Here is a 22,790-nt window from a genome sequence, read left to right as displayed (position 1 = left end):
CATGTTCATTTTTGTTTGTTTCCTACTTCATTTGTATGTTTGTGTTTCGTTTTTTTTTTTTACTACTTTAGACTATTGATGAGTAATAATAAAAATGTAATCCCTGTATAAAATTACGTTTCTTGTTGTTGCTTTTAGTCATTGTTGCTTTATTGCATTCTCAGTAAACTTAGTAGACGGTATTGTAATAGGATATCAGAGTTACAGGTTGATTCACGTTTCACATAAGCTGGCACAAATGGAATGAACGAAACTTTCATTGTATGAGTGACACCTGTATCGTTATAGCCACTATTTAATTGGTTAATGATATAATATTTTCATTCACTCATTTATTCCATTTATGCCAGCTCTTGTGAATCGACCTGTGTTGAGAGGGTCTATCCTGACTTATGGATGCTAAATATGAACTCCAATAATTATGCTTTGAGTTTTTTATAAAAAAATATTCACAAATGCGACGGAGCCAAATTAGTGGCTAGTGGGCAAGTCCCCGGTCACTTGGCTGCCCCCCGCTCGAACCTCACCCCGCGGTCGCCCTGCTGGAGTGGTACGCGGCAACCTGTATATCAAAATGTATTGGGCATTTCGGAGGAACGTATTTTTATTAAGAGATTGACAGTATTACAAGTCTCTGATGTTACTTTAGATTTTTCTAACTACTCTTTTTTAATCTTTGTGTTTTTATTTTTACTATTATTTGCTTTTATACGTCTGCTTCTTCTAAATGCAGAAGCAATGAGTAAACTTCGGGGTTTTCAGAATTATTGTGTCAGTTACCACACCAATTCTTTTGACTAAGAATTGTATTACTTCAAGAAATACTAATTTTGCAGCATATAAATTGTTATTATTAAAACTTTGACCGCCAAAGACTCACGGTTACAGTATAATATTATAACCTACGTACATTCTAATAAGGCTTACTATCGCGCGTTATATACAACGTGTCTCTACCCTCTGGACATTAACACGGAATAAATAATAGTACTAGGTACAGAAGGTTCACTGTCTAACAAAACGCGTCTATTACGACAGATATGACCGCTAGGTGGCGCAAGCGCGAGCAGGCGTCCGTTCCGTAGCGGTGCGCGGAAATTACTATGGCTAGACACCAAAATTAGTGAGGGCCGCATGTACTTGTAGCGACACGACGAAATCGCGGAGTGAGCCACGCCTGACATTGATGAATAGAACGTGTCGATTAGGGTATTTCTAACCTATGTACAAAGTTTATTTCTAAACGCCACGGTATTCACGGAGAAATTACTGATTTACGATTTAATACTTCGGAACAGCCTGTATGTAGATACACGGTAATTAAAGAGTATGTCATGTCACTAGTGCCACTTTTATCTTATCGTCATTGTGAACTACTGATACAGTTGCTCCTATTTGATGATTTATTTGAATTAATTAAACTTTTAAAATATATTTTTTTTATGTTCATCTAATCTAATAATTTACCATATTAGAACATTCCTGAGGAGGAACTCTACTCGGGATCTCTGTCAATGTCCAGAGAGTAAGGACACGTTGTATGACATTCAAAGGGTTAAAAACAAGTACACACAGCTGCAAAAGTGTACTTGTTTTTGCAGCTGTGTGTACTCGTTTTTAACCCTTTGAATGTCACGGCTCCAAAAACAAAAACAAGTACACTTTTACAGCTCGCAGTATTAGTTGTGTTAAAGTATGACAGTTCTTAGTTAATCATGGCTTAATAGAATTATATCTATTATCGTATCGCAATTATGTCATAACATGGCTTAACAGACATCTGATATGAGATATTTTGAGTAATTTTATCGTATTTAACTATGATTAATTATTGTATATCGTTAATGTTTTTACTAACCGTGGTATTTAATAATATGCATAGACAATGAAGCTTGAATGTTTGTCCATTTCAATAATAACGACAATAAGATGTTATTTTAATACTACTTAATAAGTTTATACAACTGTTTCGATATTGACGTACCATTATAACTAAGAAAATTTCATTCATAGAATAAAATATTAATGACGTATTATAATAACTAGTAAATAATTTAATGAAAATTTGTTTGAACAAGTGCAAATTTTAGTAACATGATACGTCAATATCGTCTAGACGTTTGACTTTACTTACAAAAGAGTTAACATGCCATTTGGGTAAACAATGTTCAATGAAATACGTATATTGTATTTATACAATAACACTGTTAGTCTTTCTAAATTGAAAAATAAATTAATTTAATATGTCGTATTATACGTAGCTATCAAGTAAGCACGTGTATTCAAATTATATGTTGTGGTTATAATATAAGTATAACGAAACAAAATTGATTTTATAGTAATTTAACTTTATTTGCTACGCTTAACGAATCGATTCAAAATTCTATCAATGAAACGGGTATGGGTTATATTTACATTATTAGTATATTATAAGTGTGTAATATAATACTCTATTCAAATATGTAATTAGATTTTTCACTAAGAAAAGTGCTTCTAAATTTTTTACGTAATATCTAGCAACAAAATAGTGTTAGCAGTGGAGATAAGACAATCGATAAATTACTACTGTAAAATTCTATCTTCTAAAATATTACTAGTTTTTTTTTTATCAAAGTCGCTGTCAGGGCCAACTTGACATTGGTCATAAGGGCCTTTGCGACATGTGCCTTGTTGCATAAAAGCAGTGTTGTATGTACTTAGTTCGTTGAGCATTGTCACTAACACGGCTAGGTGTGGATGTGCGGGGGCACGCTGGAGATCGCACCGTGCTCGCACGTGGGGCACGTGTTCCGCAAGACCACGCCCTACTCGTTCCCGGGCGGCACAGGGCGAGTGGTCAACCACAACAACGCGAGGCTGGCCGAGGTGTGGCTCGACGACTGGAAGCATTTCTACTACAACATCAACCCAGGTTGGCACTAGACAACTCCTACTTCCACACCGCCAGGTGTGGATGTGCGGGGGCACGCTGGAGATCGCGCCGTGCTTGCACGTGGGGCACGTGTTCCGCAAGACCATGCCCTACTCGTTCCCGGGAGGCACAGGGCGAATGGTCAACCACAACAACGCGCGGCTGGCCGAGGTGTGACTCGACGACTGGAAGTATTTCTACTACATCAACCCAGGTTGGCACTCGACCCTTCTCTCTCCCGTCACCGTATGGTCAACTACTACGCCTGGCCGAGGTGTGGCTCATTTCTACTACAACATCAAACCCAGGATGGCAGTAGACCAAGCCTTAGTCATCGCGTGGTCAATGTAACCAGCGCTTGGCTGAGGTGTGGCTCGATGACGAAGCATTTCTACTACAACATCAACACAGGTTGGCATTGCCACTACTGACTGGCTCGCTGTTGGCACCGTGTGGTCAACAACGCGCGCCTGACCGAGTAACTCGACGACTGGAAGCATTTCTACTACAACAACAACCCAGGTTGGCACTCTCCAAATTTGCTCGCTAAGGACACCGTGTGATCAATATCCGCCTGTACGGGGTGTGGCTTATTTCTACTTCAACAACCTTGGTTAGCACTAGATCAAGCCCTAGTCATCACGTGGTCAACGTAACGAGAACGAGCGACTGGCCGAGGTGTGGTTCGATGACTGAATATCAACCCAGGTTTGGCACTACTTCCTCGCTCTGTTCGTTGTAAGAACAACAAACTTCGTTCAGACACTACAATATTTGACTTAATGATACGGTAATCTCTCAGCAGTCTCAGCACCCCAGGCTGATATGTAAATGATGATACATAAACACCGGTAACAGGGATGTTAACCAAGTCGAAGTGCTATTTCTACTTAACGCACGTAACCACCGACCACCGCAATCACGACCAATCAACAAGTTGTTTCTAAGAGATACTACAATAAAATATGAATTCCCAACAGGTAAAGGCAGAATGCACGCCATTTTGTTTTATGTTTGCATGATAACTTTAGCGGTCACATTGATTTGAGTTCATTGCCGATGTTGCCACCAATTATTTGAATCGACGAGGAAATTTCAATCGTAAGTTCTGATGAAATATTTGCTTTTATGTTGTCTTATTGATCTGTTTTTCGTTATACATTTGTTTCGAATTTATATTGTAACGAAAAAGGGAGACATTTAGACAATAAAATGTATTTTTATACAAAACGTTATACATATTTTTGGTAATTAATTTTATAATATATTTATTTAAATTAATAATAATTGGTATTGCTCATTATTCTCAATAACTTGCCGATCAGTAATCACATATGTCATTTAATTATTTTGCTTGGGATCATGTATTGAAATCATTAACACAATTAACCAATTTAACATCTTCATCCATGTTTGCTTTTTGTGTGTTAATTAAGCTTATTGTGAGCTACATGCTTTATAAAATTACGCAAAGTTCACTAACTGCTTTTAGAAATAGTGTGTTGACTGACGAATTTGATTTCTATACAAACCCCTCATATGTACCATGTACCTACTGTTTTCTGTCAAAGAAGCCCACACTTCGACGGGTATTGTTAGATTTTTTTAACTGTCCTTGTGAAAAAAGCTAGCAGGTCCATCTACAGAGAGTACCCAATTCCCCTACCAAGTATTCCCCACGTTTACGACGACTTTATGTACGGTCCAGGAGCGCTCAACGTGCCCGTTGGCGACGTGAGCGAACGAAAAGCGCTACGAGAGAAACTGAAGTGCAAGAGCTTCCGCTGGTACCTCGAGAACATCTACCCGGAGAGCCAGATGCCACTCGACTATTACTACCTTGGAGAGGTTTGTCATAATACTAACTTAATAACCTATCAATTATGTATGGTGAGATAGATTTATTTTTTGAATAGCTGTATTTTGTTTCTTGTGGTGTAGTGACCGAGAAGATTCAAACTGAAAAATATATAAAAGAAGTTACATAAATTGACTTCAGGCTCAAATTATGTTAGTTTTCTATTATGTATATTCCAAATACGGGACAAGTTCACACTAACCGACTAGCACTGAAAAGCAATTTTAACAGAGATTTTTTATTGAATAATTATTTAAAATCCAGCCCGTTTGAATTTGTCTAATACTGAATTAATTTCATTCTCATTGCCTAAATACGCTGTCCGATATTCGAAATCAGTAACAATTAATAATTTCGCACGACTTGTGTTTGATTGTTTATTCTCACATAAACAAAAGTGAATGAATGAAGATGAATGAATAATTAAGTCATTGATAAAAGTACAATAGTGTTATGGTTACCATTGTTTTCAGATACGCAATGCGGAGACGTCCAACTGTCTGGACACGCTCGGAGGGAAGGCGGGGCAGCCTCTCGGCATGGGCTACTGCCACGGAATGGGGGGCAATCAGGTAAACCATTTGTGGTTTTCCTTCAGAGAAGGGTTCTTATGCTTCATGTGCATTCTCTGATGGAAAATGACATTTGTACTTTACTCTCGTAACATTGGCGAGAGTCGCAATCCTCTTTGATCCGTTTGTAGGAGTTAAACGATTTGCGACTTCTGTTGGACTTTTACTAAAGTTGCAAACCTCTTTACTCCTTCAAATGTTTTATGCATTTGGGGTTTGCAACGTTAAGTTTGCGACTATAGCTGATAATAAGTAGTGTTGCAAAATTCTAAATTAAGGTCAATGTGAAGAAGACCGGCTATACAATTCATTGCAGGAAATACCGGCACAGTCACAGGGCAAGAATTCTCGTACATTTGTACTCGTACACACTCAGAAAAGAAGAGCTTCACTCCTTCTGCTGTAAGCTTGTAGATGGTCTTCCATTATAGACCCTTCTTCCCCACATTGAACTTACTTTTTAGGGTTCCGTACCCAAAGGGTAAAAACGGGACCCTATTACTAAGACTCCGCTGTCCGTCTGTCACCAGGCTGTATCTCATGAACCGTGATAGCTAGACAGTTGAAATTTTCACAGATGATCTATTTCTGTTGCCGCTATAACAACAAATACTAAAAACAGAATAATATAAATATTTAAATGGGGCTCCCATACAACAAACGTGATTTTTTTGCTGTTTTTTTTTTTCGTATAATGGTACGGAACCCTTCGTGCGCGAGTCCGACTCGCACTTGGCCGGTTTTTTTTTACTTATAGTCCCTGTGACAGCTGTTACTACGGGACAATGTTCGACTTCCATTTAAATTTTAATTAACATACCAGAAAGTATGCGGCCTTATCGCTAAAAATCGATCTCTCCCAGCTTCCAGCCGAAAATCCCCGGTAAATTCCACAGTCTGTCTAATGTGCCCTGACACATTCTTTTAATCTTCCTGTTTTCGGTGGACTTAAAATGGAATCATGGTGTTCCAGGTGTTCGCGTACACGAAGCGTAAGCAGGTGATGTCCGACGACAACTGCCTCGACGCGGCGCACCCGCACGGGCCCATCAAACTGATCCGCTGCCACGGCATGCGCGGCAACCAGGAGTGGACCTACGACTCCAAGGTATTTTTATTTGCAATTGTGTTAATCACGAATTAATAAACTAGTGGATGTGAAATGACTCCTATTTAGTATGAAAACCAGTGTCGCTAAACTCACACATTCATAGCCACGTTAAAATACGTCACACACTTACAAAATTGCTCTGATTCGTAGCAACTTTCCACACCAAAAAGTTATTACCGGTGGACATTTCTCGAACGAATATCAACTGTAGGCTACATGAGTGACGGTTTAAATTATAATGTCAAAGCTATATGACATACGACTCTTTCATTATCTCATTCATCTCACAAAAGCTCGCTCAACGTTCACCTAATACAACTACTCAACACCAGATGGCGTTATTTTATATAATTTTAAAATCACTTACTTATTACAGGCGAGAAAAGGGCTAAAAAACCAGTATAAGTAAGGTCTAATTACGCATGGTTTGTTACGGATCTCACGGTCACGTTACACTGGTGTTTTCGAGACCTCTACACGCCTGCGAGTAGCTAACCGTTGGAACTTCTTTCCATTCGACGATATAGGGAGGGGACAGTGTAATCGGAGTGTTTTATCGATATTTGTGTGTTCAGTTAGGTATTGATATTTCATTACCGTATGTTTTAACACATTTAGATGATACTTTATTTATGATTATAATATAGGTAGTGATAATCGTGATTGTATGAAAAATAATATGTAGTACAGTACAACAAATATCTAACTAGAAATTTGTTTCTTATTAATTGACCAACTAGGTTGTTAATGTGAACATTAAATATATCTTAAAGTCAAACAGATAAAATCATAGTTCTTTAAAGGTCTATTAACTCGGTATTGCTGTTATTTTGTGATCACAAATCTGCAATTACTTACATAGGTAAGTATTCGTCTTTAACAATATATTTACTTGTAGCAGCATTTAAGGCCAATCTAGACGGGACAACCTGATTAAATTGTCAAATTAATTGTATGGTGTGAAAGCATACATGAAACTGGCTCATCGATCCCACTTGATTTGATTGTAAGATTGTGACCTATCAAATCAGGAAGGGGTGCGGCAAAATTCCAATATTTCACGCTAGTTTGCGTGGTACGGAACACTTTTTATTAATTAAGTGAGCCCGAATGTCACTAATAATTACTAAATTAGTAACTAAGTTTTAGGCGTGTGGACGCTAGATGAGATGTATGGCAATTTTATCCCCAGAAATCTTTCTCTAAGAAATGCTCCTAGCAAATGGTGCTATATTTTTGCGGAAACTAATTTTCTTGCCCAGTAGCATTGACCCATTTATTTTTAATATCGGCATCTTGTGGTAACCTACAATAATTAATAATAAAGAAATAGAAAATATAAAACGTTTATTCATGGCACATTGCATGCATTGTACGCATAAGTGCATTAAGTACCTAGTCTAATTATATTAACGATGAAAATATGATGGGTGTAAAAAACAAAAACGTATGTAAAGGAATACGAAGGTTTGAAAGGTTGCCATGAAATGACCCCGACTTAACTTAGTGCTTGATGACCAGAGCTGCCATATTTACTAAGACATTGATTATCCCAAATAATAATTAGAAACGTGTCTAAAATAATAATTTATTACCGAACTACCAAACATCAAACTTGAAATATCGTAACTTTAACTTTATCGATATAAATATCGACATTGCGCAGCATCTGAGTAGCGAAGTTATTTGACATTTAGGATAGCGAATATTCCAGATAAACGTAAAGAATAGTGACAAAGGATTGTGAACTCTAAGTTCTAACTGATAAAATATAGATTTACTTAACTAACATTCGTAAATAATGCAATAGAAACAGATTTTTCGTAGTTATCGGATTATATTTAAATAAATAACCACCGGTGATAGGAAATACCTCCACGTGAAAGATTTTTTAAACCGCTGTGATTTCTGCAGCTTAATACTGCACAATACGGCATTTTAAATTTAATTATCAATTTTTGTTAGACGAGCGTACGTACGACGTGAATGTCATTCGAGCATGAAGTTTACACAACAACTGAGCATAGTCTGTGCATAAAGTGAGTCGGTCGCTACTAACTGTCGGATAGACGGGAACGCCCACTTGCCATCTCCATCCTACTCCGTGGTGTTAATAACGAATGGTCCGCGAATAGGCCCCGGGCCAGACACCAGTTATTTCTTCAAGGGCCAGAACTCGTGGTAGTCGTGGTTAAGGGAGACGTAATTTAATGCTTCGTGAACGTAAGCTACAGCTCCGTTGGTGGGTATTATGAGTGGTTGGTTGATGGTTGTAGTGTTATGGTCCCCCCCCCCAAACACATATAATATATTTAGAATACTGTTTTGTAATCCACATCAGTCATAAGTTGTTTCTGGCTCGCAGTTAATTTAACCGGATAACGTTAAAATAATGTGGCTTACTTGCATTATGATGGCGGTAAGGAAATACTCGTAATTGCTGCAATGCACGTTTTTCCAACTGTGGAACGTATGTGAAGTGTGAACATTTGAAACTATAACTAATCTGTTTATTGTCGACAGGCGCGAACGATAAAGCACACCAACACGGGGATGTGCCTCGACAAGCCCGAGTCCGCAGACGTGTGGAAGCCGGTGCTGCGGCCGTGCAACCACTCCCGCGGCCAGCAGTGGCTCATGCAGGTCGACTTCAAGTGGCAGGCGCGCCGCAACCAGAGAGAGCAGGACAGCTAGTCCGCGACCCCCGCACAGGTGAGACAGCTATACCGCTCCCGCGGCCAGCAGTGGCTCATGCAGGTCGACTTCAAGTGGCAGGCGCGCCGCAACCAGAGAGAGCAGGACAGCTAGTCCGCGACCCCCGCACAGGTGAGACAGCTATACCGCTCCCGCGGCCAGCAGTGGCTCATGCAGGTCGACTTCAAGTGGCAGGCGCGGCGCAACCAGAGAGAGCAGGACAGCTAGTCCGCGACCCCCGCACAGGTGAGACAGCTATACCGCTCCCGCGGCCAGCAGTGGCTCATGCAGGTCGACTTCAAGTGGCAGGTGCGCCGCAACCAGAGAGAGCAGGACAGCTAGTCCGCGACCCCCGCACAGGTGAGACAGCTATACCGCTCCCGCGGCCAGCAGTGGCTCATGCAGGTCGACTTCAAGTGGCAGGCGCGCCGCAACCAGAGAGAGCAGGACAGCTAGTCCGCGACCCCCGCACAGGTGAGACAGCTATACCGCTCCCGCGGCCAGCAGTGGCTCATGCAGGTCGACTTCAAGTGGCAGGCGCGCCGCAACCAGAGAGAGCAGGACAGCTAGTCCGCGACCCCCGCACAGGTGAGACAGCTATACCGCTCCCGCGGCCAGCAGTGGCTCATGCAGGTCGACTTCAAGTGGCAGGCGCGCCGCAACCAGAGAGAGCAGGACAGCTAGTCCGCGACCCCCGCACAGGTGAGACAGCTATACCGCTCCCGCGGCCAGCAGTGGCTCATGCAGGTCGACTTCAAGTGGCAGGCGCGGCGCAACCAGAGAGAGCAGGACAGCTAGTCCGCGACCCCCGCACAGGTGAGACAGCTATACCGCTCCCGCGGCCAGCAGTGGCTCATGCAGGTCGACTTCAAGTGGCAGGCGCGGCGCAACCAGAGAGAGCAGGACAGCTAGTCCGCGACCCCCGCACAGGTGAGACAGCTATACCGCTCCCGCGGCCAGCAGTGGCTCATGCAGGTCGACTTCAAGTGGCAGGCGCGGCGCAACCAGAGAGAGCAGGACAGCTAGTCCGCGACCCCCGCACAGGTGAGACAGCTATACCGCTCCCGCGGCCAGCAGTGGCTCATGCAGGTCGACTTCAAGTGGCAGGCGCGGCGCAACCAGAGAGAGCAGGACAGCTAGTCCGCGACCCCCGCACAGGTGAGACAGCTATACCGCTCCCGCGGCCAGCAGTGGCTCATGCAGGTCGACTTCAAGTGGCAGGCGCGCCGCAACCAGAGAGAGCAGGACAGCTAGTCCGCGACCCCCGCACAGGTGAGACAGCTATACCGCTCCCGCGGCCAGCAGTGGCTCATGCAGGTCGACTTCAAGTGGCAGGCGCGGCGCAACCAGAGAGAGCAGGACAGCTAGTCCGCGACCCCCGCACAGGTGAGACAGCTATACCGCTCCCGCGGCCAGCAGTGGCTCATGCAGGTCGACTTCAAGTGGCAGGCGCGGCGCAACCAGAGAGAGCAGGACAGCTAGTCCGCGACCCCCGCACAGGTGAGACAGCTATACCGCTCCCGCGGCCAGCAGTGGCTCATGCAGGTCGACTTCAAGTGGCAGGCGCGGCGCAACCAGAGAGAGCAGGACAGCTAGTCCGCGACCCCCGCACAGGTGAGACAGCTATACCGCTCCCGCGGCCAGCAGTGGCTCATGCAGGTCGACTTCAAGTGGCAGGCGCGGCGCAACCAGAGAGAGCAGGACAGCTAGTCCGCGACCCCCGCACAGGTGAGACAGCTATACCGCTCCCGCGGCCAGCAGTGGCTCATGCAGGTCGACTTCAAGTGGCAGGCGCGCCGCAACCAGAGAGAGCAGGACAGCTAGTCCGCGACCCCCGCACAGGTGAGACAGCTATACCGCTCCCGCGGCCAGCAGTGGCTCATGCAGGTCGACTTCAAGTGGCAGGCGCGGCGCAACCAGAGAGAGCAGGACAGCTAGTCCGCGACCCCCGCACAGGTGAGACAGCTATACCGCTCCCGCGGCCAGCAGTGGCTCATGCAGGTCGACTTCAAGTGGCAGGCGCGGCGCAACCAGAGAGAGCAGGACAGCTAGTCCGCGACCCCCGCACAGGTGAGACAGCTATACCGCTCCCGCGGCCAGCAGTGGCTCATGCAGGTCGACTTCAAGTGGCAGGCGCGCCGCAACCAGAGAGAGCAGGACAGCTAGTCCGCGACCCCCGCACAGGTGAGACAGCTATACCGCTCCCGCGGCCAGCAGTGGCTCATGCAGGTCGACTTCAAGTGGCAGGCGCGGCGCAACCAGAGAGAGCAGGACAGCTAGTCCGCGACCCCCGCACAGGTGAGACAGCTATACCGCTCCCGCGGCCAGCAGTGGCTCATGCAGGTCGACTTCAAGTGGCAGGCGCGCCGCAACCAGAGAGAGCAGGACAGCTAGTCCGCGACCCCCGCACAGGTGAGACAGCTATACCGCTCCCGCGGCCAGCAGTGGCTCATGCAGGTCGACTTCAAGTGGCAGGCGCGGCGCAACCAGAGAGAGCAGGACAGCTAGTCCGCGACCCCCGCACAGGTGAGACAGCTATACCGCTCCCGCGGCCAGCAGTGGCTCATGCAGGTCGACTTCAAGTGGCAGGCGCGGCGCAACCAGAGAGAGCAGGACAGCTAGTCCGCGACCCCCGCACAGGTGAGACAGCTATACCGCTCCCGCGGCCAGCAGTGGCTCATGCAGGTCGACTTCAAGTGGCAGGCGCGCCGCAACCAGAGAGAGCAGGACAGCTAGTCCGCGACCCCCGCACAGGTGAGACAGCTATACCGCTCCCGCGGCCAGCAGTGGCTCATGCAGGTCGACTTCAAGTGGCAGGCGCGGCGCAACCAGAGAGAGCAGGACAGCTAGTCCGCGACCCCCGCACAGGTGAGACAGCTATACCGCTCCCGCGGCCAGCAGTGGCTCATGCAGGTCGACTTCAAGTGGCAGGCGCGGCGCAACCAGAGAGAGCAGGACAGCTAGTCCGCGACCCCCGCACAGGTGAGACAGCTATACCGCTCCCGCGGCCAGCAGTGGCTCATGCAGGTCGACTTCAAGTGGCAGGCGCGGCGCAACCAGAGAGAGCAGGACAGCTAGTCCGCGACCCCCGCACAGGTGAGACAGCTATACCGCTCCCGCGGCCAGCAGTGGCTCATGCAGGTCGACTTCAAGTGGCAGGCGCGCCGCAACCAGAGAGAGCAGGACAGCTAGTCCGCGACCCCCGCACAGGTGAGACAGCTATACCGCTCCCGCGGCCAGCAGTGGCTCATGCAGGTCGACTTCAAGTGGCAGGCGCGGCGCAACCAGAGAGAGCAGGACAGCTAGTCCGCGACCCCCGCACAGGTGAGACAGCTATACCGCTCCCGCGGCCAGCAGTGGCTCATGCAGGTCGACTTCAAGTGGCAGGCGCGCCGCAACCAGAGAGAGCAGGACAGCTAGTCCGCGACCCCCGCACAGGTGAGACAGCTATACCGCTCCCGCGGCCAGCAGTGGCTCATGCAGGTCGACTTCAAGTGGCAGGCGCGGCGCAACCAGAGAGAGCAGGACAGCTAGTCCGCGACCCCCGCACAGGTGAGACAGCTATACCGCTCCCGCGGCCAGCAGTGGCTCATGCAGGTCGACTTCAAGTGGCAGGCGCGGCGCAACCAGAGAGAGCAGGACAGCTAGTCCGCGACCCCCGCACAGGTGAGACAGCTATACCGCTCCCGCGGCCAGCAGTGGCTCATGCAGGTCGACTTCAAGTGGCAGGCGCGCCGCAACCAGAGAGAGCAGGACAGCTAGTCCGCGACCCCCGCACAGGTGAGACAGCTATACCGCTCCCGCGGCCAGCAGTGGTTCATGCAGGTCGACTTCAAGTGGCAGGCGCGGCGCAACCAGAGAGAGCAGGACAGCTAGTCCGCGACCCCCGCACAGGTGAGACAGCTATACCGCTCCCGCGGCCAGCAGTGGCTCATGCAGGTCGACTTCAAGTGGCAGGCGCGGCGCAACCAGAGAGAGCAGGACAGCTAGTCCGCGACCCCCGCACAGGTGAGACAGCTATACCGCTCCCGCGGCCAGCAGTGGCTCATGCAGGTCGACTTCAAGTGGCAGGCGCGCCGCAACCAGAGAGAGCAGGACAGCTAGTCCGCGACCCCCGCACAGGTGAGACAGCTATACCGCTCCCGCGGCCAGCAGTGGCTCATGCAGGTCGACTTCAAGTGGCAGGCGCGGCGCAACCAGAGAGAGCAGGACAGCTAGTCCGCGACCCCCGCACAGGTGAGACAGCTATACCGCTCCCGCGGCCAGCAGTGGCTCATGCAGGTCGACTTCAAGTGGCAGGCGCGGCGCAACCAGAGAGAGCAGGACAGCTAGTCCGCGACCCCCGCACAGGTGAGACAGCTATACAGGAACATTATGTGCCTCGACAAGCCCTACTCGGGCCCGATACACAATTTAGGAGGGAATTAAATCTTCTCGGGTCAGAGGTGTAGGGTTAGAGCCGGCGTAGCTTTATCGCGTATATCTTTACATGAAAATAGTTGTATTTTATAACTAGCCTTATGAACCGATTTTGCATGTACAACCAGCCTTAAAGTTTTTATTATGGTTCATTATTTTTGTGTAGGTATTTTTGCACATTATAGCTTTTCTTCAGTCACCCGTTGACCACAAACGCTGTAAAGGGTTCGAAACGTCGGGATGTATTATAAATTCAATATACGCGATATAATAATAGTTTTATTTCATGAGTAACTATCCCGGTAACCGAAGACAATATTACGTAGTACAGATGATAATCATTTATTGACAAAGTAAAAGACTACTCTCAATGCATTTTATGAACGTTTGAATTAAAACTCTTACTCATTGAATTTAATTAATATTATTTTGTTTGTTTCAGAATCAACAACGATAGACCATAACAGTCTTCCCCTCTCGTTAGATATCAGATTTTATTCCTTATTCCTATATCTGAAGTTTTATATCTATTAGATGTATTGACATTAGTGAAGTCCTGTGAATTGTTGACAATACATAATGTATGCTGTAATAAGTTGTATTCCCTATAAATATTGCTCAAACTTATGTATTTGTTTGGTGTGTTGTGGAGTGAGTTATTTTTGTATTGTTTAAATTTTTATGTCCTTTGTAAATCATGGATGTTTTAAATTTTATTTGCGAAACTGCTGTTTCGAGGGGAGTTCGTTTATATGTAAGTGTTCAAAACTAGGAAATCAGTTGACAACCAATACTTACTAACAAATCTGTCGCTACTCTTGAAAACCTCATCTTTAATACTAAGTGCTGACTTACGAGCTTTATTTACATACAAATACCTTTAATTATACATATTATAGGTATTGTTACTTTGCGAGTTTTGGTTGTCAACCTAAAAAATATACTTAACCTTTCGTATATTCATAGGTTACTCAAACCTCAGTCGTATCGTATAGAGCAAATTGTTCAAATGCTATATAGGACGACTTAAAAATGTGGTCGATCGTAATGAAACAGACGAAAGGTTAATGTAACCGATAGTGTAAGCATACCCACGGTGCATCACAAGTCGTGCGTATTGTTATCAAACGTTCCCCGATATTTATTAAAATAATTGAAATTATTTTTGAATCTGTACGATACTCTATTCCATGACCAATAAGTTTATCGCGAGCTCACAATCTAGTATTCTAATGGACTTTAATATACACTTTATATCGTTTAGTCGGCAATGTTTTATATTAGTATAACGTTGTTAATACGCTGGTGTTCTTATCTGAGAGTAACGTGTAGAAATATTATTAAAATATTATGAGGTAAATATGATTAGCACGGGCTAAGACATTATCTAAAACGTTAAAAATCACAACAAAAGGTGCAGTAGTAACCCTCCCGGATATTTAAGTTAAGCGAAACCCGACCTGAAAATTAAGATTAGCTCATAATTTTTCTTTGGGTTAGTTGGACCCTTTTTGCTTGACTATTCGTAAAAGCTGGTGTTTAATATCCTGGCCAAGTTTACTACGAGTAAAGTGATAAATTCCATCCTCCTTGGCTTAAGCACATACCACCCTTTGTTGTAAGTTGGGTATAATGGGTATATCCTCACTAAGTTTATCATCAATCTGTGATTTTGTCACAACTTTTATGTCCAGTAGTGACAATAAACGTAACTCAATTTCACTCAAAAGTCTATTACTATTTTTTTAACACACAAAGGTATAACATTGAAATAGTTTTTTTTTTTAATACCGATGATAAAAGTACTGGGAATATACCGTTAATTTCACCGATATTCACTGTTAGACTTATTTTTATGTAGGTAACGATTATTTTCACAGAGCGGTGCTAACGACTTTGCCACTAAGTATAAATTACCTGTATATTTTATTAACGCGTTGGTTAGGACGGCTCGGCACGCAGTTTGTGCCATATCTTATGCCAGACAGCCCAGATTTGCCACAATTTAATCTTTTTAGAAAAATATATAACTTTAGCAAGTAAATAGACTTGTCTTTTGACCATCATAATTCCACATAGTAAAGACTATTTTTATTTCATCTAAGTGATTCAATTTTTTCTCATTTTACGAGGAATGAATTTTGTATCTGAGAAGGAATTGTTTTGTTTATTAGGACTGTTATTATACTATTACTGCCATGTTTTGTAAAAATGTGGGGAATCTACGTCGAATTGTAAGGTTATTTTGTAATTTGTACACCATCACTTTATACTCGAGTGTGTTGTGATGCCACGTCTCACGAAGTGCTAGTGTTTCAATCATTCGTAGGTCTTTCGCATGTGAGATTACTGTAGGTAAGGGATGGAACTATTTCACCGTACATTGTATTGCAGCTATAATAAACCGAATCCCGCATTTTATGTATTTTAGCTTTTATAGTCATGAGAGTAAGTCAAACTGACTTGTGGAAAATGCGCGAAAAGCACGTGTGATGAGATTACGTTCTAAAATAATTTAATTGGAAGTTGCCTTGTTTTTATTAGGGCTTAAATAAATTCACGTCACGTTCATCGTATATAAAAATTTGTATAAATATTTTAAAGCATATCGTATGTAGGGCTTGATGAATTGGCGCCGATATATTTTCTTAAATAAGACATTAAATTTCTAATGTAGCGTAGCGTAAACGTAGATCATATTCCTCATATTACCCTGTAATAATAATAATATTTTATCAAAATCGGGCCCCTAACAACGAAAGTAAATTAAATTAACTTTTTTATTGATTGTATAATATTAGGAATAGTAATATAAATATATTTGTTCCATTTCGCTTTTAAAGTTAGCTAAGTGACGGCCAATCGAGGGCCATTTTGTCCTCTTTTTGCCGAATTATATGTAATATTGTATTATGCATTTAATTCATGTCCATTTAATATTTATTTTTAGTTTGTAGCATCACAGAGTGAGTATGTATATTTTTGTGAAAAATTCTTCACGTTTTAGGAGTTGCTCAGCACCAGTCGGTGGTAGATTAAATTAAACCGTGTATGATTTGCTTATTGTTGATAGATTTCTATATGTTGTAGATATACATTTTAAATTTTAAAATTCAAAATTCAACTGTTTTTTACGGAGCATAGAAAAAATAATGTATTTGGATTGAACATGAACATATCTGTGTTAGTTTTGAACTAGACATTAAACTACTTATTGACAGTCTATCTGCATTGACACATTATGCACTCGATGAGATACTAAATTGAGATTTATTACGTTAAAATAATTACATTTTAAACTGAACATAGTTATTTATTATGTACGCAACATTACGGAGTCGATAATGTGTTGTTATACATGTCCTGTGTTGTTTTTTAAGCATTAATATTATGTAGATATTATATGTATAAACGAGATTGTATTCTTTTGTAAATAATTTGTTTAATGTGGAATTGTCCTATTGTGAAGCTATTGATTTGGCAGCTATCCCATACGGCGACGAGAAAGCGATTAGCTATCAAATATTTTCTTGCTCAAGATACGTACATCTATGAATCGATACAAATTTGAACGTTTTAACTGCCGTGGACTGATAAGACATACAATATCCAGCTTATTTACTCACGAAACGCTCGATAAAAAGCGGTTAAAAAAAAGGTTTAGATCGTCCACTTTACCGACCAGAATTCTCTAGTTCTACTCCTTCCTTTTCTACTCATCTCACTGATCTCAGCCAGTGGGCCAGCTGCCTTGGTGTAGACCAACACCATTAATAAGAACGCATTTATTTGTCGTCGGTATAACGGCTGGAATTTACACGATATAATGCATTAAAAAAATATATACTTTTATCGGACACACTAGAATTTATTTATAATTAATTAGACCCAAAACGCGGGAAAAAGATTTAATTTAAGCCATCATATCTAAACGGAATCTCATTGTTTTTCATAAAATTGATATTTTAAGTGCCAAATTCGCCGTTTATTTTAAATGTAATAATTGTGTATAACCCGCGAATACCATTCCAACTGACGATAACTAAACTTATATTGTGAGTATTGAATATTAAATATTTGGACTGAATTTTATGTTTTGTTTCATTTACTTATACTCCTTAGCATTATCCCCTCAGACTTATTATTTGTGTAAGATGGGGCAAGAAAAGAAACAACCACGGAAACAAAGCTGTAGGTACCGCTGCAATCCAAGCCGTTTTGTTATTTATTGAACGATTTAGTGGGTACTCTGGGTAACTACTAATAGCAACACTTAACCGACTCAATTGAAAAAAAATAATTGTAGGGTCACTGCTATAGTTATGGGCCACTCCTAACAATTCAGAAAGAAACAAGCCTTATTGTTAAGAATGGCCAATAACTATGGCAGTCACTACATAGTGAAGGACCGTCCATTTAAGTTATAAGCATGAGTGTCCAATGTGCATTGCGTCTCACTCACTTTATCGAGTCACGGTGGCCGGTCGAAATATTTTACAGATGGCACCATCATAGGTTTCAGTCCCACGAAGCGTCAAATTATTGTTTTGGCTTGGATGTCCTTTAAGCCTAATACCATATAAGAAAACGAGAGACAGATAAACCTATACTGGCGCCATCTAAGTAGGTATACAGACAGTTGTCAACTTCATTCGAGAGACGGAAACGCGCGAGTAAAACATTACGTGATGATCGTATCTATGCAGCATAGTTCTGGTTTTCTGCGTCTGCGTAGACTCCCATTATGTTATGTTACAGGCACAAATAGCAAAATTTGGAAGTCGATCTACACATATAAATAAAATAACAATTTTATATATCATTTATTTATTAAGCGTTATTTTATTCTTAATACTAAATTCTATCTTACATTTATACAATCAGAACAATTCCAAACACACATAATAATTATACTAACGAAATATAATAAAACCTGTGTCCGTGTGACCTGTATGGGGGTGTCTTGCCAATTTCTTCACATGTATAATGGGGAGATCAGACACTCTTATTGCACAATATAGCACTAAAACGTGCTAAACTTACACAAGTAACATACAACGAATATACAAATTGTTGTTTAAGATAATAAGTACATAAAATACAATGTAATTAGTAAGGTGGGACGCCGCTAACATTCATAGGATCTAAAATAATTCGTGAAGTTAGCGGGCTCTGTACCCTGCAAGAAAATTAAACATTTTGACTGAATTTGTTAAGTATAAACACCATCTACATTATAGTTAAAGCATTGAACACTGCAAACAACTACATGACTGTATCGGGCACGAAACGTGCGTTCAGTGTACGCAGGGAAGACATATTGAAGGCTTTTTGAGATCAATATACAAGAATGTATCTACGGATGCCTCCTAAGCTAGGACCAAAAGTACCGGTATATCTAAATATAGGTAGGTGTCCTTTACGAAAGGTAACCTCTATTTTGGAAAGAGACGCAGGTGAAGTATCTTAACCCTGAATTCGGCAACGTCTAAAACACTGGACCCTTTATTGTATTTTTTTTCTTAACCAGAATCATTGCTACTATTGAGTACCGAGGAGGTTTGAACTCACGATCTTCCGTGTTTTCTGTTAAATTTGTTAGTCGCTACCGGTAACCTGTATTGGTAGTAAGGTCCCTGGCTAAGTAAGCTGGCGTGCCGGCTGATCCCTGGGTGCAGCTTGCGGCGTGCGGGCTGGTCCCTGTGTGCGGCGTGCCGGCTGGTCCCTGGGTGCGGCTTGCGGCGTGCCGGCTGGTCCCTGGGTGCAGCTTGCGGCGTGCCGGCTGGTCCCTGGGTGCGGCTTGCGGCGTGCCGGCTGGTCCCTGGGTGCAGCTTGCGGCGTGCGGGCTGGTCCCTGTGTGCGGCGTGCCGGCTGGTCCCTGGGTGCGGCTTGCGGCGTGCCGGCTGGTCCCTGGGTGCAGCTTGCGGCGTGCCGGCTGGTCCCTGGGTGCGGCGTGCCGGCTGGTCCCTGGGTGCGGCGTGCCGGCTGGTCCCTGGGTGCGGCGTGCCGGCTGGTCCCTGGGTGCGGCGTGCGGCGTGCCGGCTGGTCCCTGGGTGCGGCGTGCCAGCTAGTCCCTGGGTGCGGCGTGCGGCGTGCCGGCTGGTCCCTGGGTGCGGCGTGCCAGCTAGTCCCTGGGTGCGGCGTGCGGCGTGCCGGCTGGTCCCTGGGTGCGGCGTGACAGCTAGTCCCTGGGTGCGGCGTGCGGCGTGCCGGCTGGTCCCTGGGTGCGGCGTGCCAGCTAGTCCCTGGGTGCGGCGTGCGGCGTGCCGGCTGGTCCCTGGGTGCGGCGTGACAGCTAGTCCCTGGGTGCGGCGTGCGGCGTGCCGGCTGGTCCCTGGGTGCGGCGTGCCAGCTAGTCCCTGGGTGCGGCGTGCGGCGTGCCGGCTGGTCCCTGGGTGCGGCGTGCCAGCTAGTCCCTGGGTGCGGCGTGCGGCGTGCCGGCTGGTCCCTGGGTGCGGCGTGCCAGCTAGTCCCTGGGTGCGGCGTGCGGCGTGCCGGCTGGTCCCTGGGTGCGGCGGCGTCACTCGTGCGTGTCGTCGGGCAGCAGCCAGCTGTCGTCGTCTACTCGCGCCAACTGCTTGTTGAGGCTGCAGAACAACTTGATCAAGGATTCCTGAAAAGAAAGAGGGAAAAGTTTTAGCTACTTTGCGTTGTGTTAGCGTGATTAGTCGTATCAGTCAATTGTGACAGGCGTATCAGTAAATTGTGATCTATAAGAGGTTTTTTGATCGCTATACGCACTCGCAAGTAAGCGAGCCAAGCGTCATCAGCAGTGATCGGATCTAGGATGCAATTTCCCGGGGTTTAATTCCGTTATCTTAACATGGATATGACTTACAATCCCGCGAGTCTTTTTGTTACCTATTTTTATAAAAAGGTAAATAACTTAATTTTAAATAGTTTACACTATAAAATTAACAAAATCTAAATATATAAAAGAAGAAACTGACTGACTGAGATATCAACACACAGCCCAAACTGCTGGTTCTAGAGATTCCAAATTTGGCACGTAGGTTTCTTATAAGGTCTAGGGGTGCACTAAGAAAGGATTCTTCAAAATTCACCCCCCCCAAGGGGTGAAATGGGGGTCCGAAGTTTGTATGGGGAAACAAGATTAGTTAGACTATTTTATTCGAAACTTCACAGGAGTATTCCTAACGATAAATGAACAAACACGTGCTTCAGGTTTTTTGAAAATTTAAACCCCTAAAAGGGGGAAATGTGGTGATAAAGTCTGAAAATCAACATGGGTATTGTTTCTATGGTTTATCGGGTCGCTGATTTTACAAATGAATCTACAAGTGACGAAAATTCTATTTACAAATTCGCTCCGCTTACATCAGTAGAAGTCGAAAAGTCTTTTTCCACTTAAAAATTAAAGTATATGTAAAATAAACGACTGAATGTATGAATAGATAGCGAACCTTTTTATTTTGTTTTCGACAAAAGTTATTAATTATTAACAATAACCCATTTCATCCATGTTGAGCATAACGTTTGAGGTCGTTCATCCCAAATTGCATCCTCGATCCGATCACTGGTCATCAGCCCGACCGACATCTATTCGCCACGGGCACATTACACCATTTACACCTGGCACATTACACGGGCACATTACACCTGGCAGGTGTTCATGTTTGCCGCTCCCGTAATGGCTTACACAGCCATTAAAAAGGTGGTCGCCCTACCTGACACTGCTTATATAGTCTGTAGTAGACTCGAAGGCCAATGATGATGATGATGATGATATGTTGGATTTATGTGATGCCGTAGTTGCATCAATCGTCTGCTATCAATAAGACACTCTTCCGTTTTGGTTAATAATGTGCACGTTTTTTTACAACGTACGTATTATGGATGGTATAGGCAGGCTCTGAGACCAAAGAGTATTGTAATATATAGGAGACTATGACATGAACCATAGAGGTAAAATAATGTAAAGATGAAATGGGGGAGGGGCAGCAAATAACCCGACCGAATTACGTAGGTTGTTTCTGGTATGTTGTCAGGAATGTTAAACGTGTTTTTAATTTTGTCGCATTGCGTATGTTCTGTCCCTCACGGTCGCACGGGTGCACATCTATATAAAATACTAGGTGTATGGTCTAGGTACTTCAGTGTATGGTGGCGCCGCCTATTTACTGTTTTTTACGGTCACTTTTTGATACATGAAGATTCATTTCCTTACCTCTTACCTTCCATAGTACGTTTGGGAAGGCACATATATTTGTAACCGCTTGTCTATCGTAGATTAACAGAACAAGAAAATAACGAATTACAAATAATGTTATCTTTTTCACTGTAAGGAATAGATTAGTATTCAACAAGTGATGTTTCTTAAATCTTACCTTTTCATTTTGTAACTGTATGACTTCCCTCTTCTGCTGAAGCTCGCTGTGGTCCATCTGCTCTTCGAGCTCAGTCTTGTGCTGGCTAAGATACGCCAACTCCGTTTGTATCTGAAATATGAATATTGGTCATGTCAATTTCAAATCATTATTGTCTATAAATTATTTATTTTTTGTAGAATACCGCCTAAATGCAATGCCAGTCACGTCTCACGCTAAAAAAGGTCACAAAAATGCAAACCGCACAATACGACATTCGCGGTGAACCACCTTAAGAGCAAAAATCGTTTAAACGTCTTGCAGGCGGTCAGGCGATAGCAATAAAAGTGATGACCATATAGCATGGCACTTAACAATGTAGGTGTTGAAAAAAAAAGGTTAGCTCAGATAAAGTTTATTGCCGTCCATTGTCTTTGTGACGGCCGGCATTTGCAAACTAAGATAAGGAATCCAAAATGCATCCTCATTGGTTATCTTTATGGGGAGGCGAAGCTTGGCCTAAACAATAACTAATAAACTGTCCTTACTATCTATTGTTTGTCTTATTACCTGCTTTTAACCCTTTTAATATTAAGATAAAGAATGAAAAATGCATCGTAATTGGTTATCTCTATGGGAGGCGGAGTTTAGCTGGCAAGTTATAAAGGATTGAGGTAAAAAAAAACTGAACTGGTTCACCGCCAATGTCCCCGATAGTACTGTCGGAAGTAGGGATCGAATATCTTGTTATGTTTGCAATTTCATCAGATTTTCACATAATTTAATGGTAGGTACATAGAAAAGATGTTTTTTTTTGGATAAACGATTTTAATTAATGCCTGTAACAGTCACATTGGTGACTTGGCTCAGGTCAGGTTTGACTGGTTAATGGCGTTAG

The 22,790-nt window shown here is 43.9% G+C and overlaps 3 protein-coding genes and 1 long non-coding RNA gene across 5 annotated transcripts in view; 3 read left to right on the top strand and 1 right to left on the bottom strand.

Moving 5' to 3' along the window:
• LOC134746656 (polypeptide N-acetylgalactosaminyltransferase 5) overlaps positions 1-9,158 on the top strand; it is a 38,470-nt gene extending 29,312 nt beyond the window's left edge. Inside the window, exons 8-12 of one of the 2 annotated variants that reach the window (XM_063681159.1) lie at positions 2,731-2,911; positions 4,620-4,759; positions 5,243-5,341; positions 6,315-6,449; positions 8,976-9,158. In XM_063681159.1, coding sequence (XP_063537229.1) covers positions 2,731-2,911; positions 4,620-4,759; positions 5,243-5,341; positions 6,315-6,449; positions 8,976-9,146 — 726 coding nt within the window. In that variant the 3' untranslated portion in view covers positions 9,147-9,158. The remainder of the gene's footprint in view (positions 1-2,730; positions 2,912-4,619; positions 4,760-5,242; positions 5,342-6,314; positions 6,450-8,975) is intronic. The other variant, XM_063681157.1, reaches the window with a different exon arrangement.
• A 45-nt stretch (positions 9,159-9,203) lies between these two features.
• Positions 9,204-13,364, top strand: LOC134746901 (uncharacterized). Its single transcript, XM_063681473.1, has 3 exons — positions 9,204-9,255; positions 9,312-13,195; positions 13,269-13,364. The coding sequence occupies exons 1-3, from the start codon at positions 9,204-9,206 to the stop codon at positions 13,362-13,364; spliced, it is 4,032 nt and encodes a 1,343-aa protein (XP_063537543.1).
• A 31-nt stretch (positions 13,365-13,395) lies between these two features.
• LOC134746569 (uncharacterized) lies at positions 13,396-17,652 on the top strand. The gene is made up of 2 exons (XR_010128241.1): positions 13,396-13,496; positions 14,008-17,652. It is a non-coding gene; the product is annotated as an uncharacterized LOC134746569 (long non-coding RNA).
• A 2,256-nt stretch (positions 17,653-19,908) lies between these two features.
• Positions 19,909-22,790, bottom strand: part of LOC134746568 (mitogen-activated protein kinase kinase kinase 7) — a 39,036-nt gene continuing 36,154 nt past the window's right edge. The window contains exons 9-10 of the mRNA XM_063680987.1: positions 21,914-22,024; positions 19,909-20,178 (exon numbers count right to left, since the gene is read on the bottom strand). Coding sequence (XP_063537057.1) covers positions 20,086-20,178; positions 21,914-22,024 — 204 coding nt within the window. The 3' untranslated portion in view covers positions 19,909-20,085. The remainder of the gene's footprint in view (positions 20,179-21,913; positions 22,025-22,790) is intronic.

Source organism: Cydia strobilella, chromosome 13, assembly GCF_947568885.1.
Source record: "Cydia strobilella chromosome 13, ilCydStro3.1, whole genome shotgun sequence".
Classification (NCBI taxonomy): Eukaryota; Metazoa; Arthropoda; class Insecta; order Lepidoptera; family Tortricidae; genus Cydia; species Cydia strobilella.
The sequence above is the reverse complement of the archived record's forward strand: the minus strand, read 5'-3'. Positions and strand labels throughout refer to the sequence as shown.

Excerpts from the sequence above, each read along its gene's own strand:
- LOC134746901 (XM_063681473.1), top strand. The coding sequence starts at position 9,204 with ATGCAGGTCGACTTCAAGTGGCAGGCGCGCCGCAACCAGAGAGAGCAG. Across the intron at positions 9,256-9,311 it reads CAACCAGAGAGAGCAGGACA|TGGCTCATGCAGGTCGACTT; the intron begins GCTAGTCCGCGA and ends CGCGGCCAGCAG. Across the intron at positions 13,196-13,268 it reads CGCGGCCAGCAGTGGCTCAT|GTGAGACAGCTATACCGCTC; the intron begins GCAGGTCGACTT and ends ACCCCCGCACAG.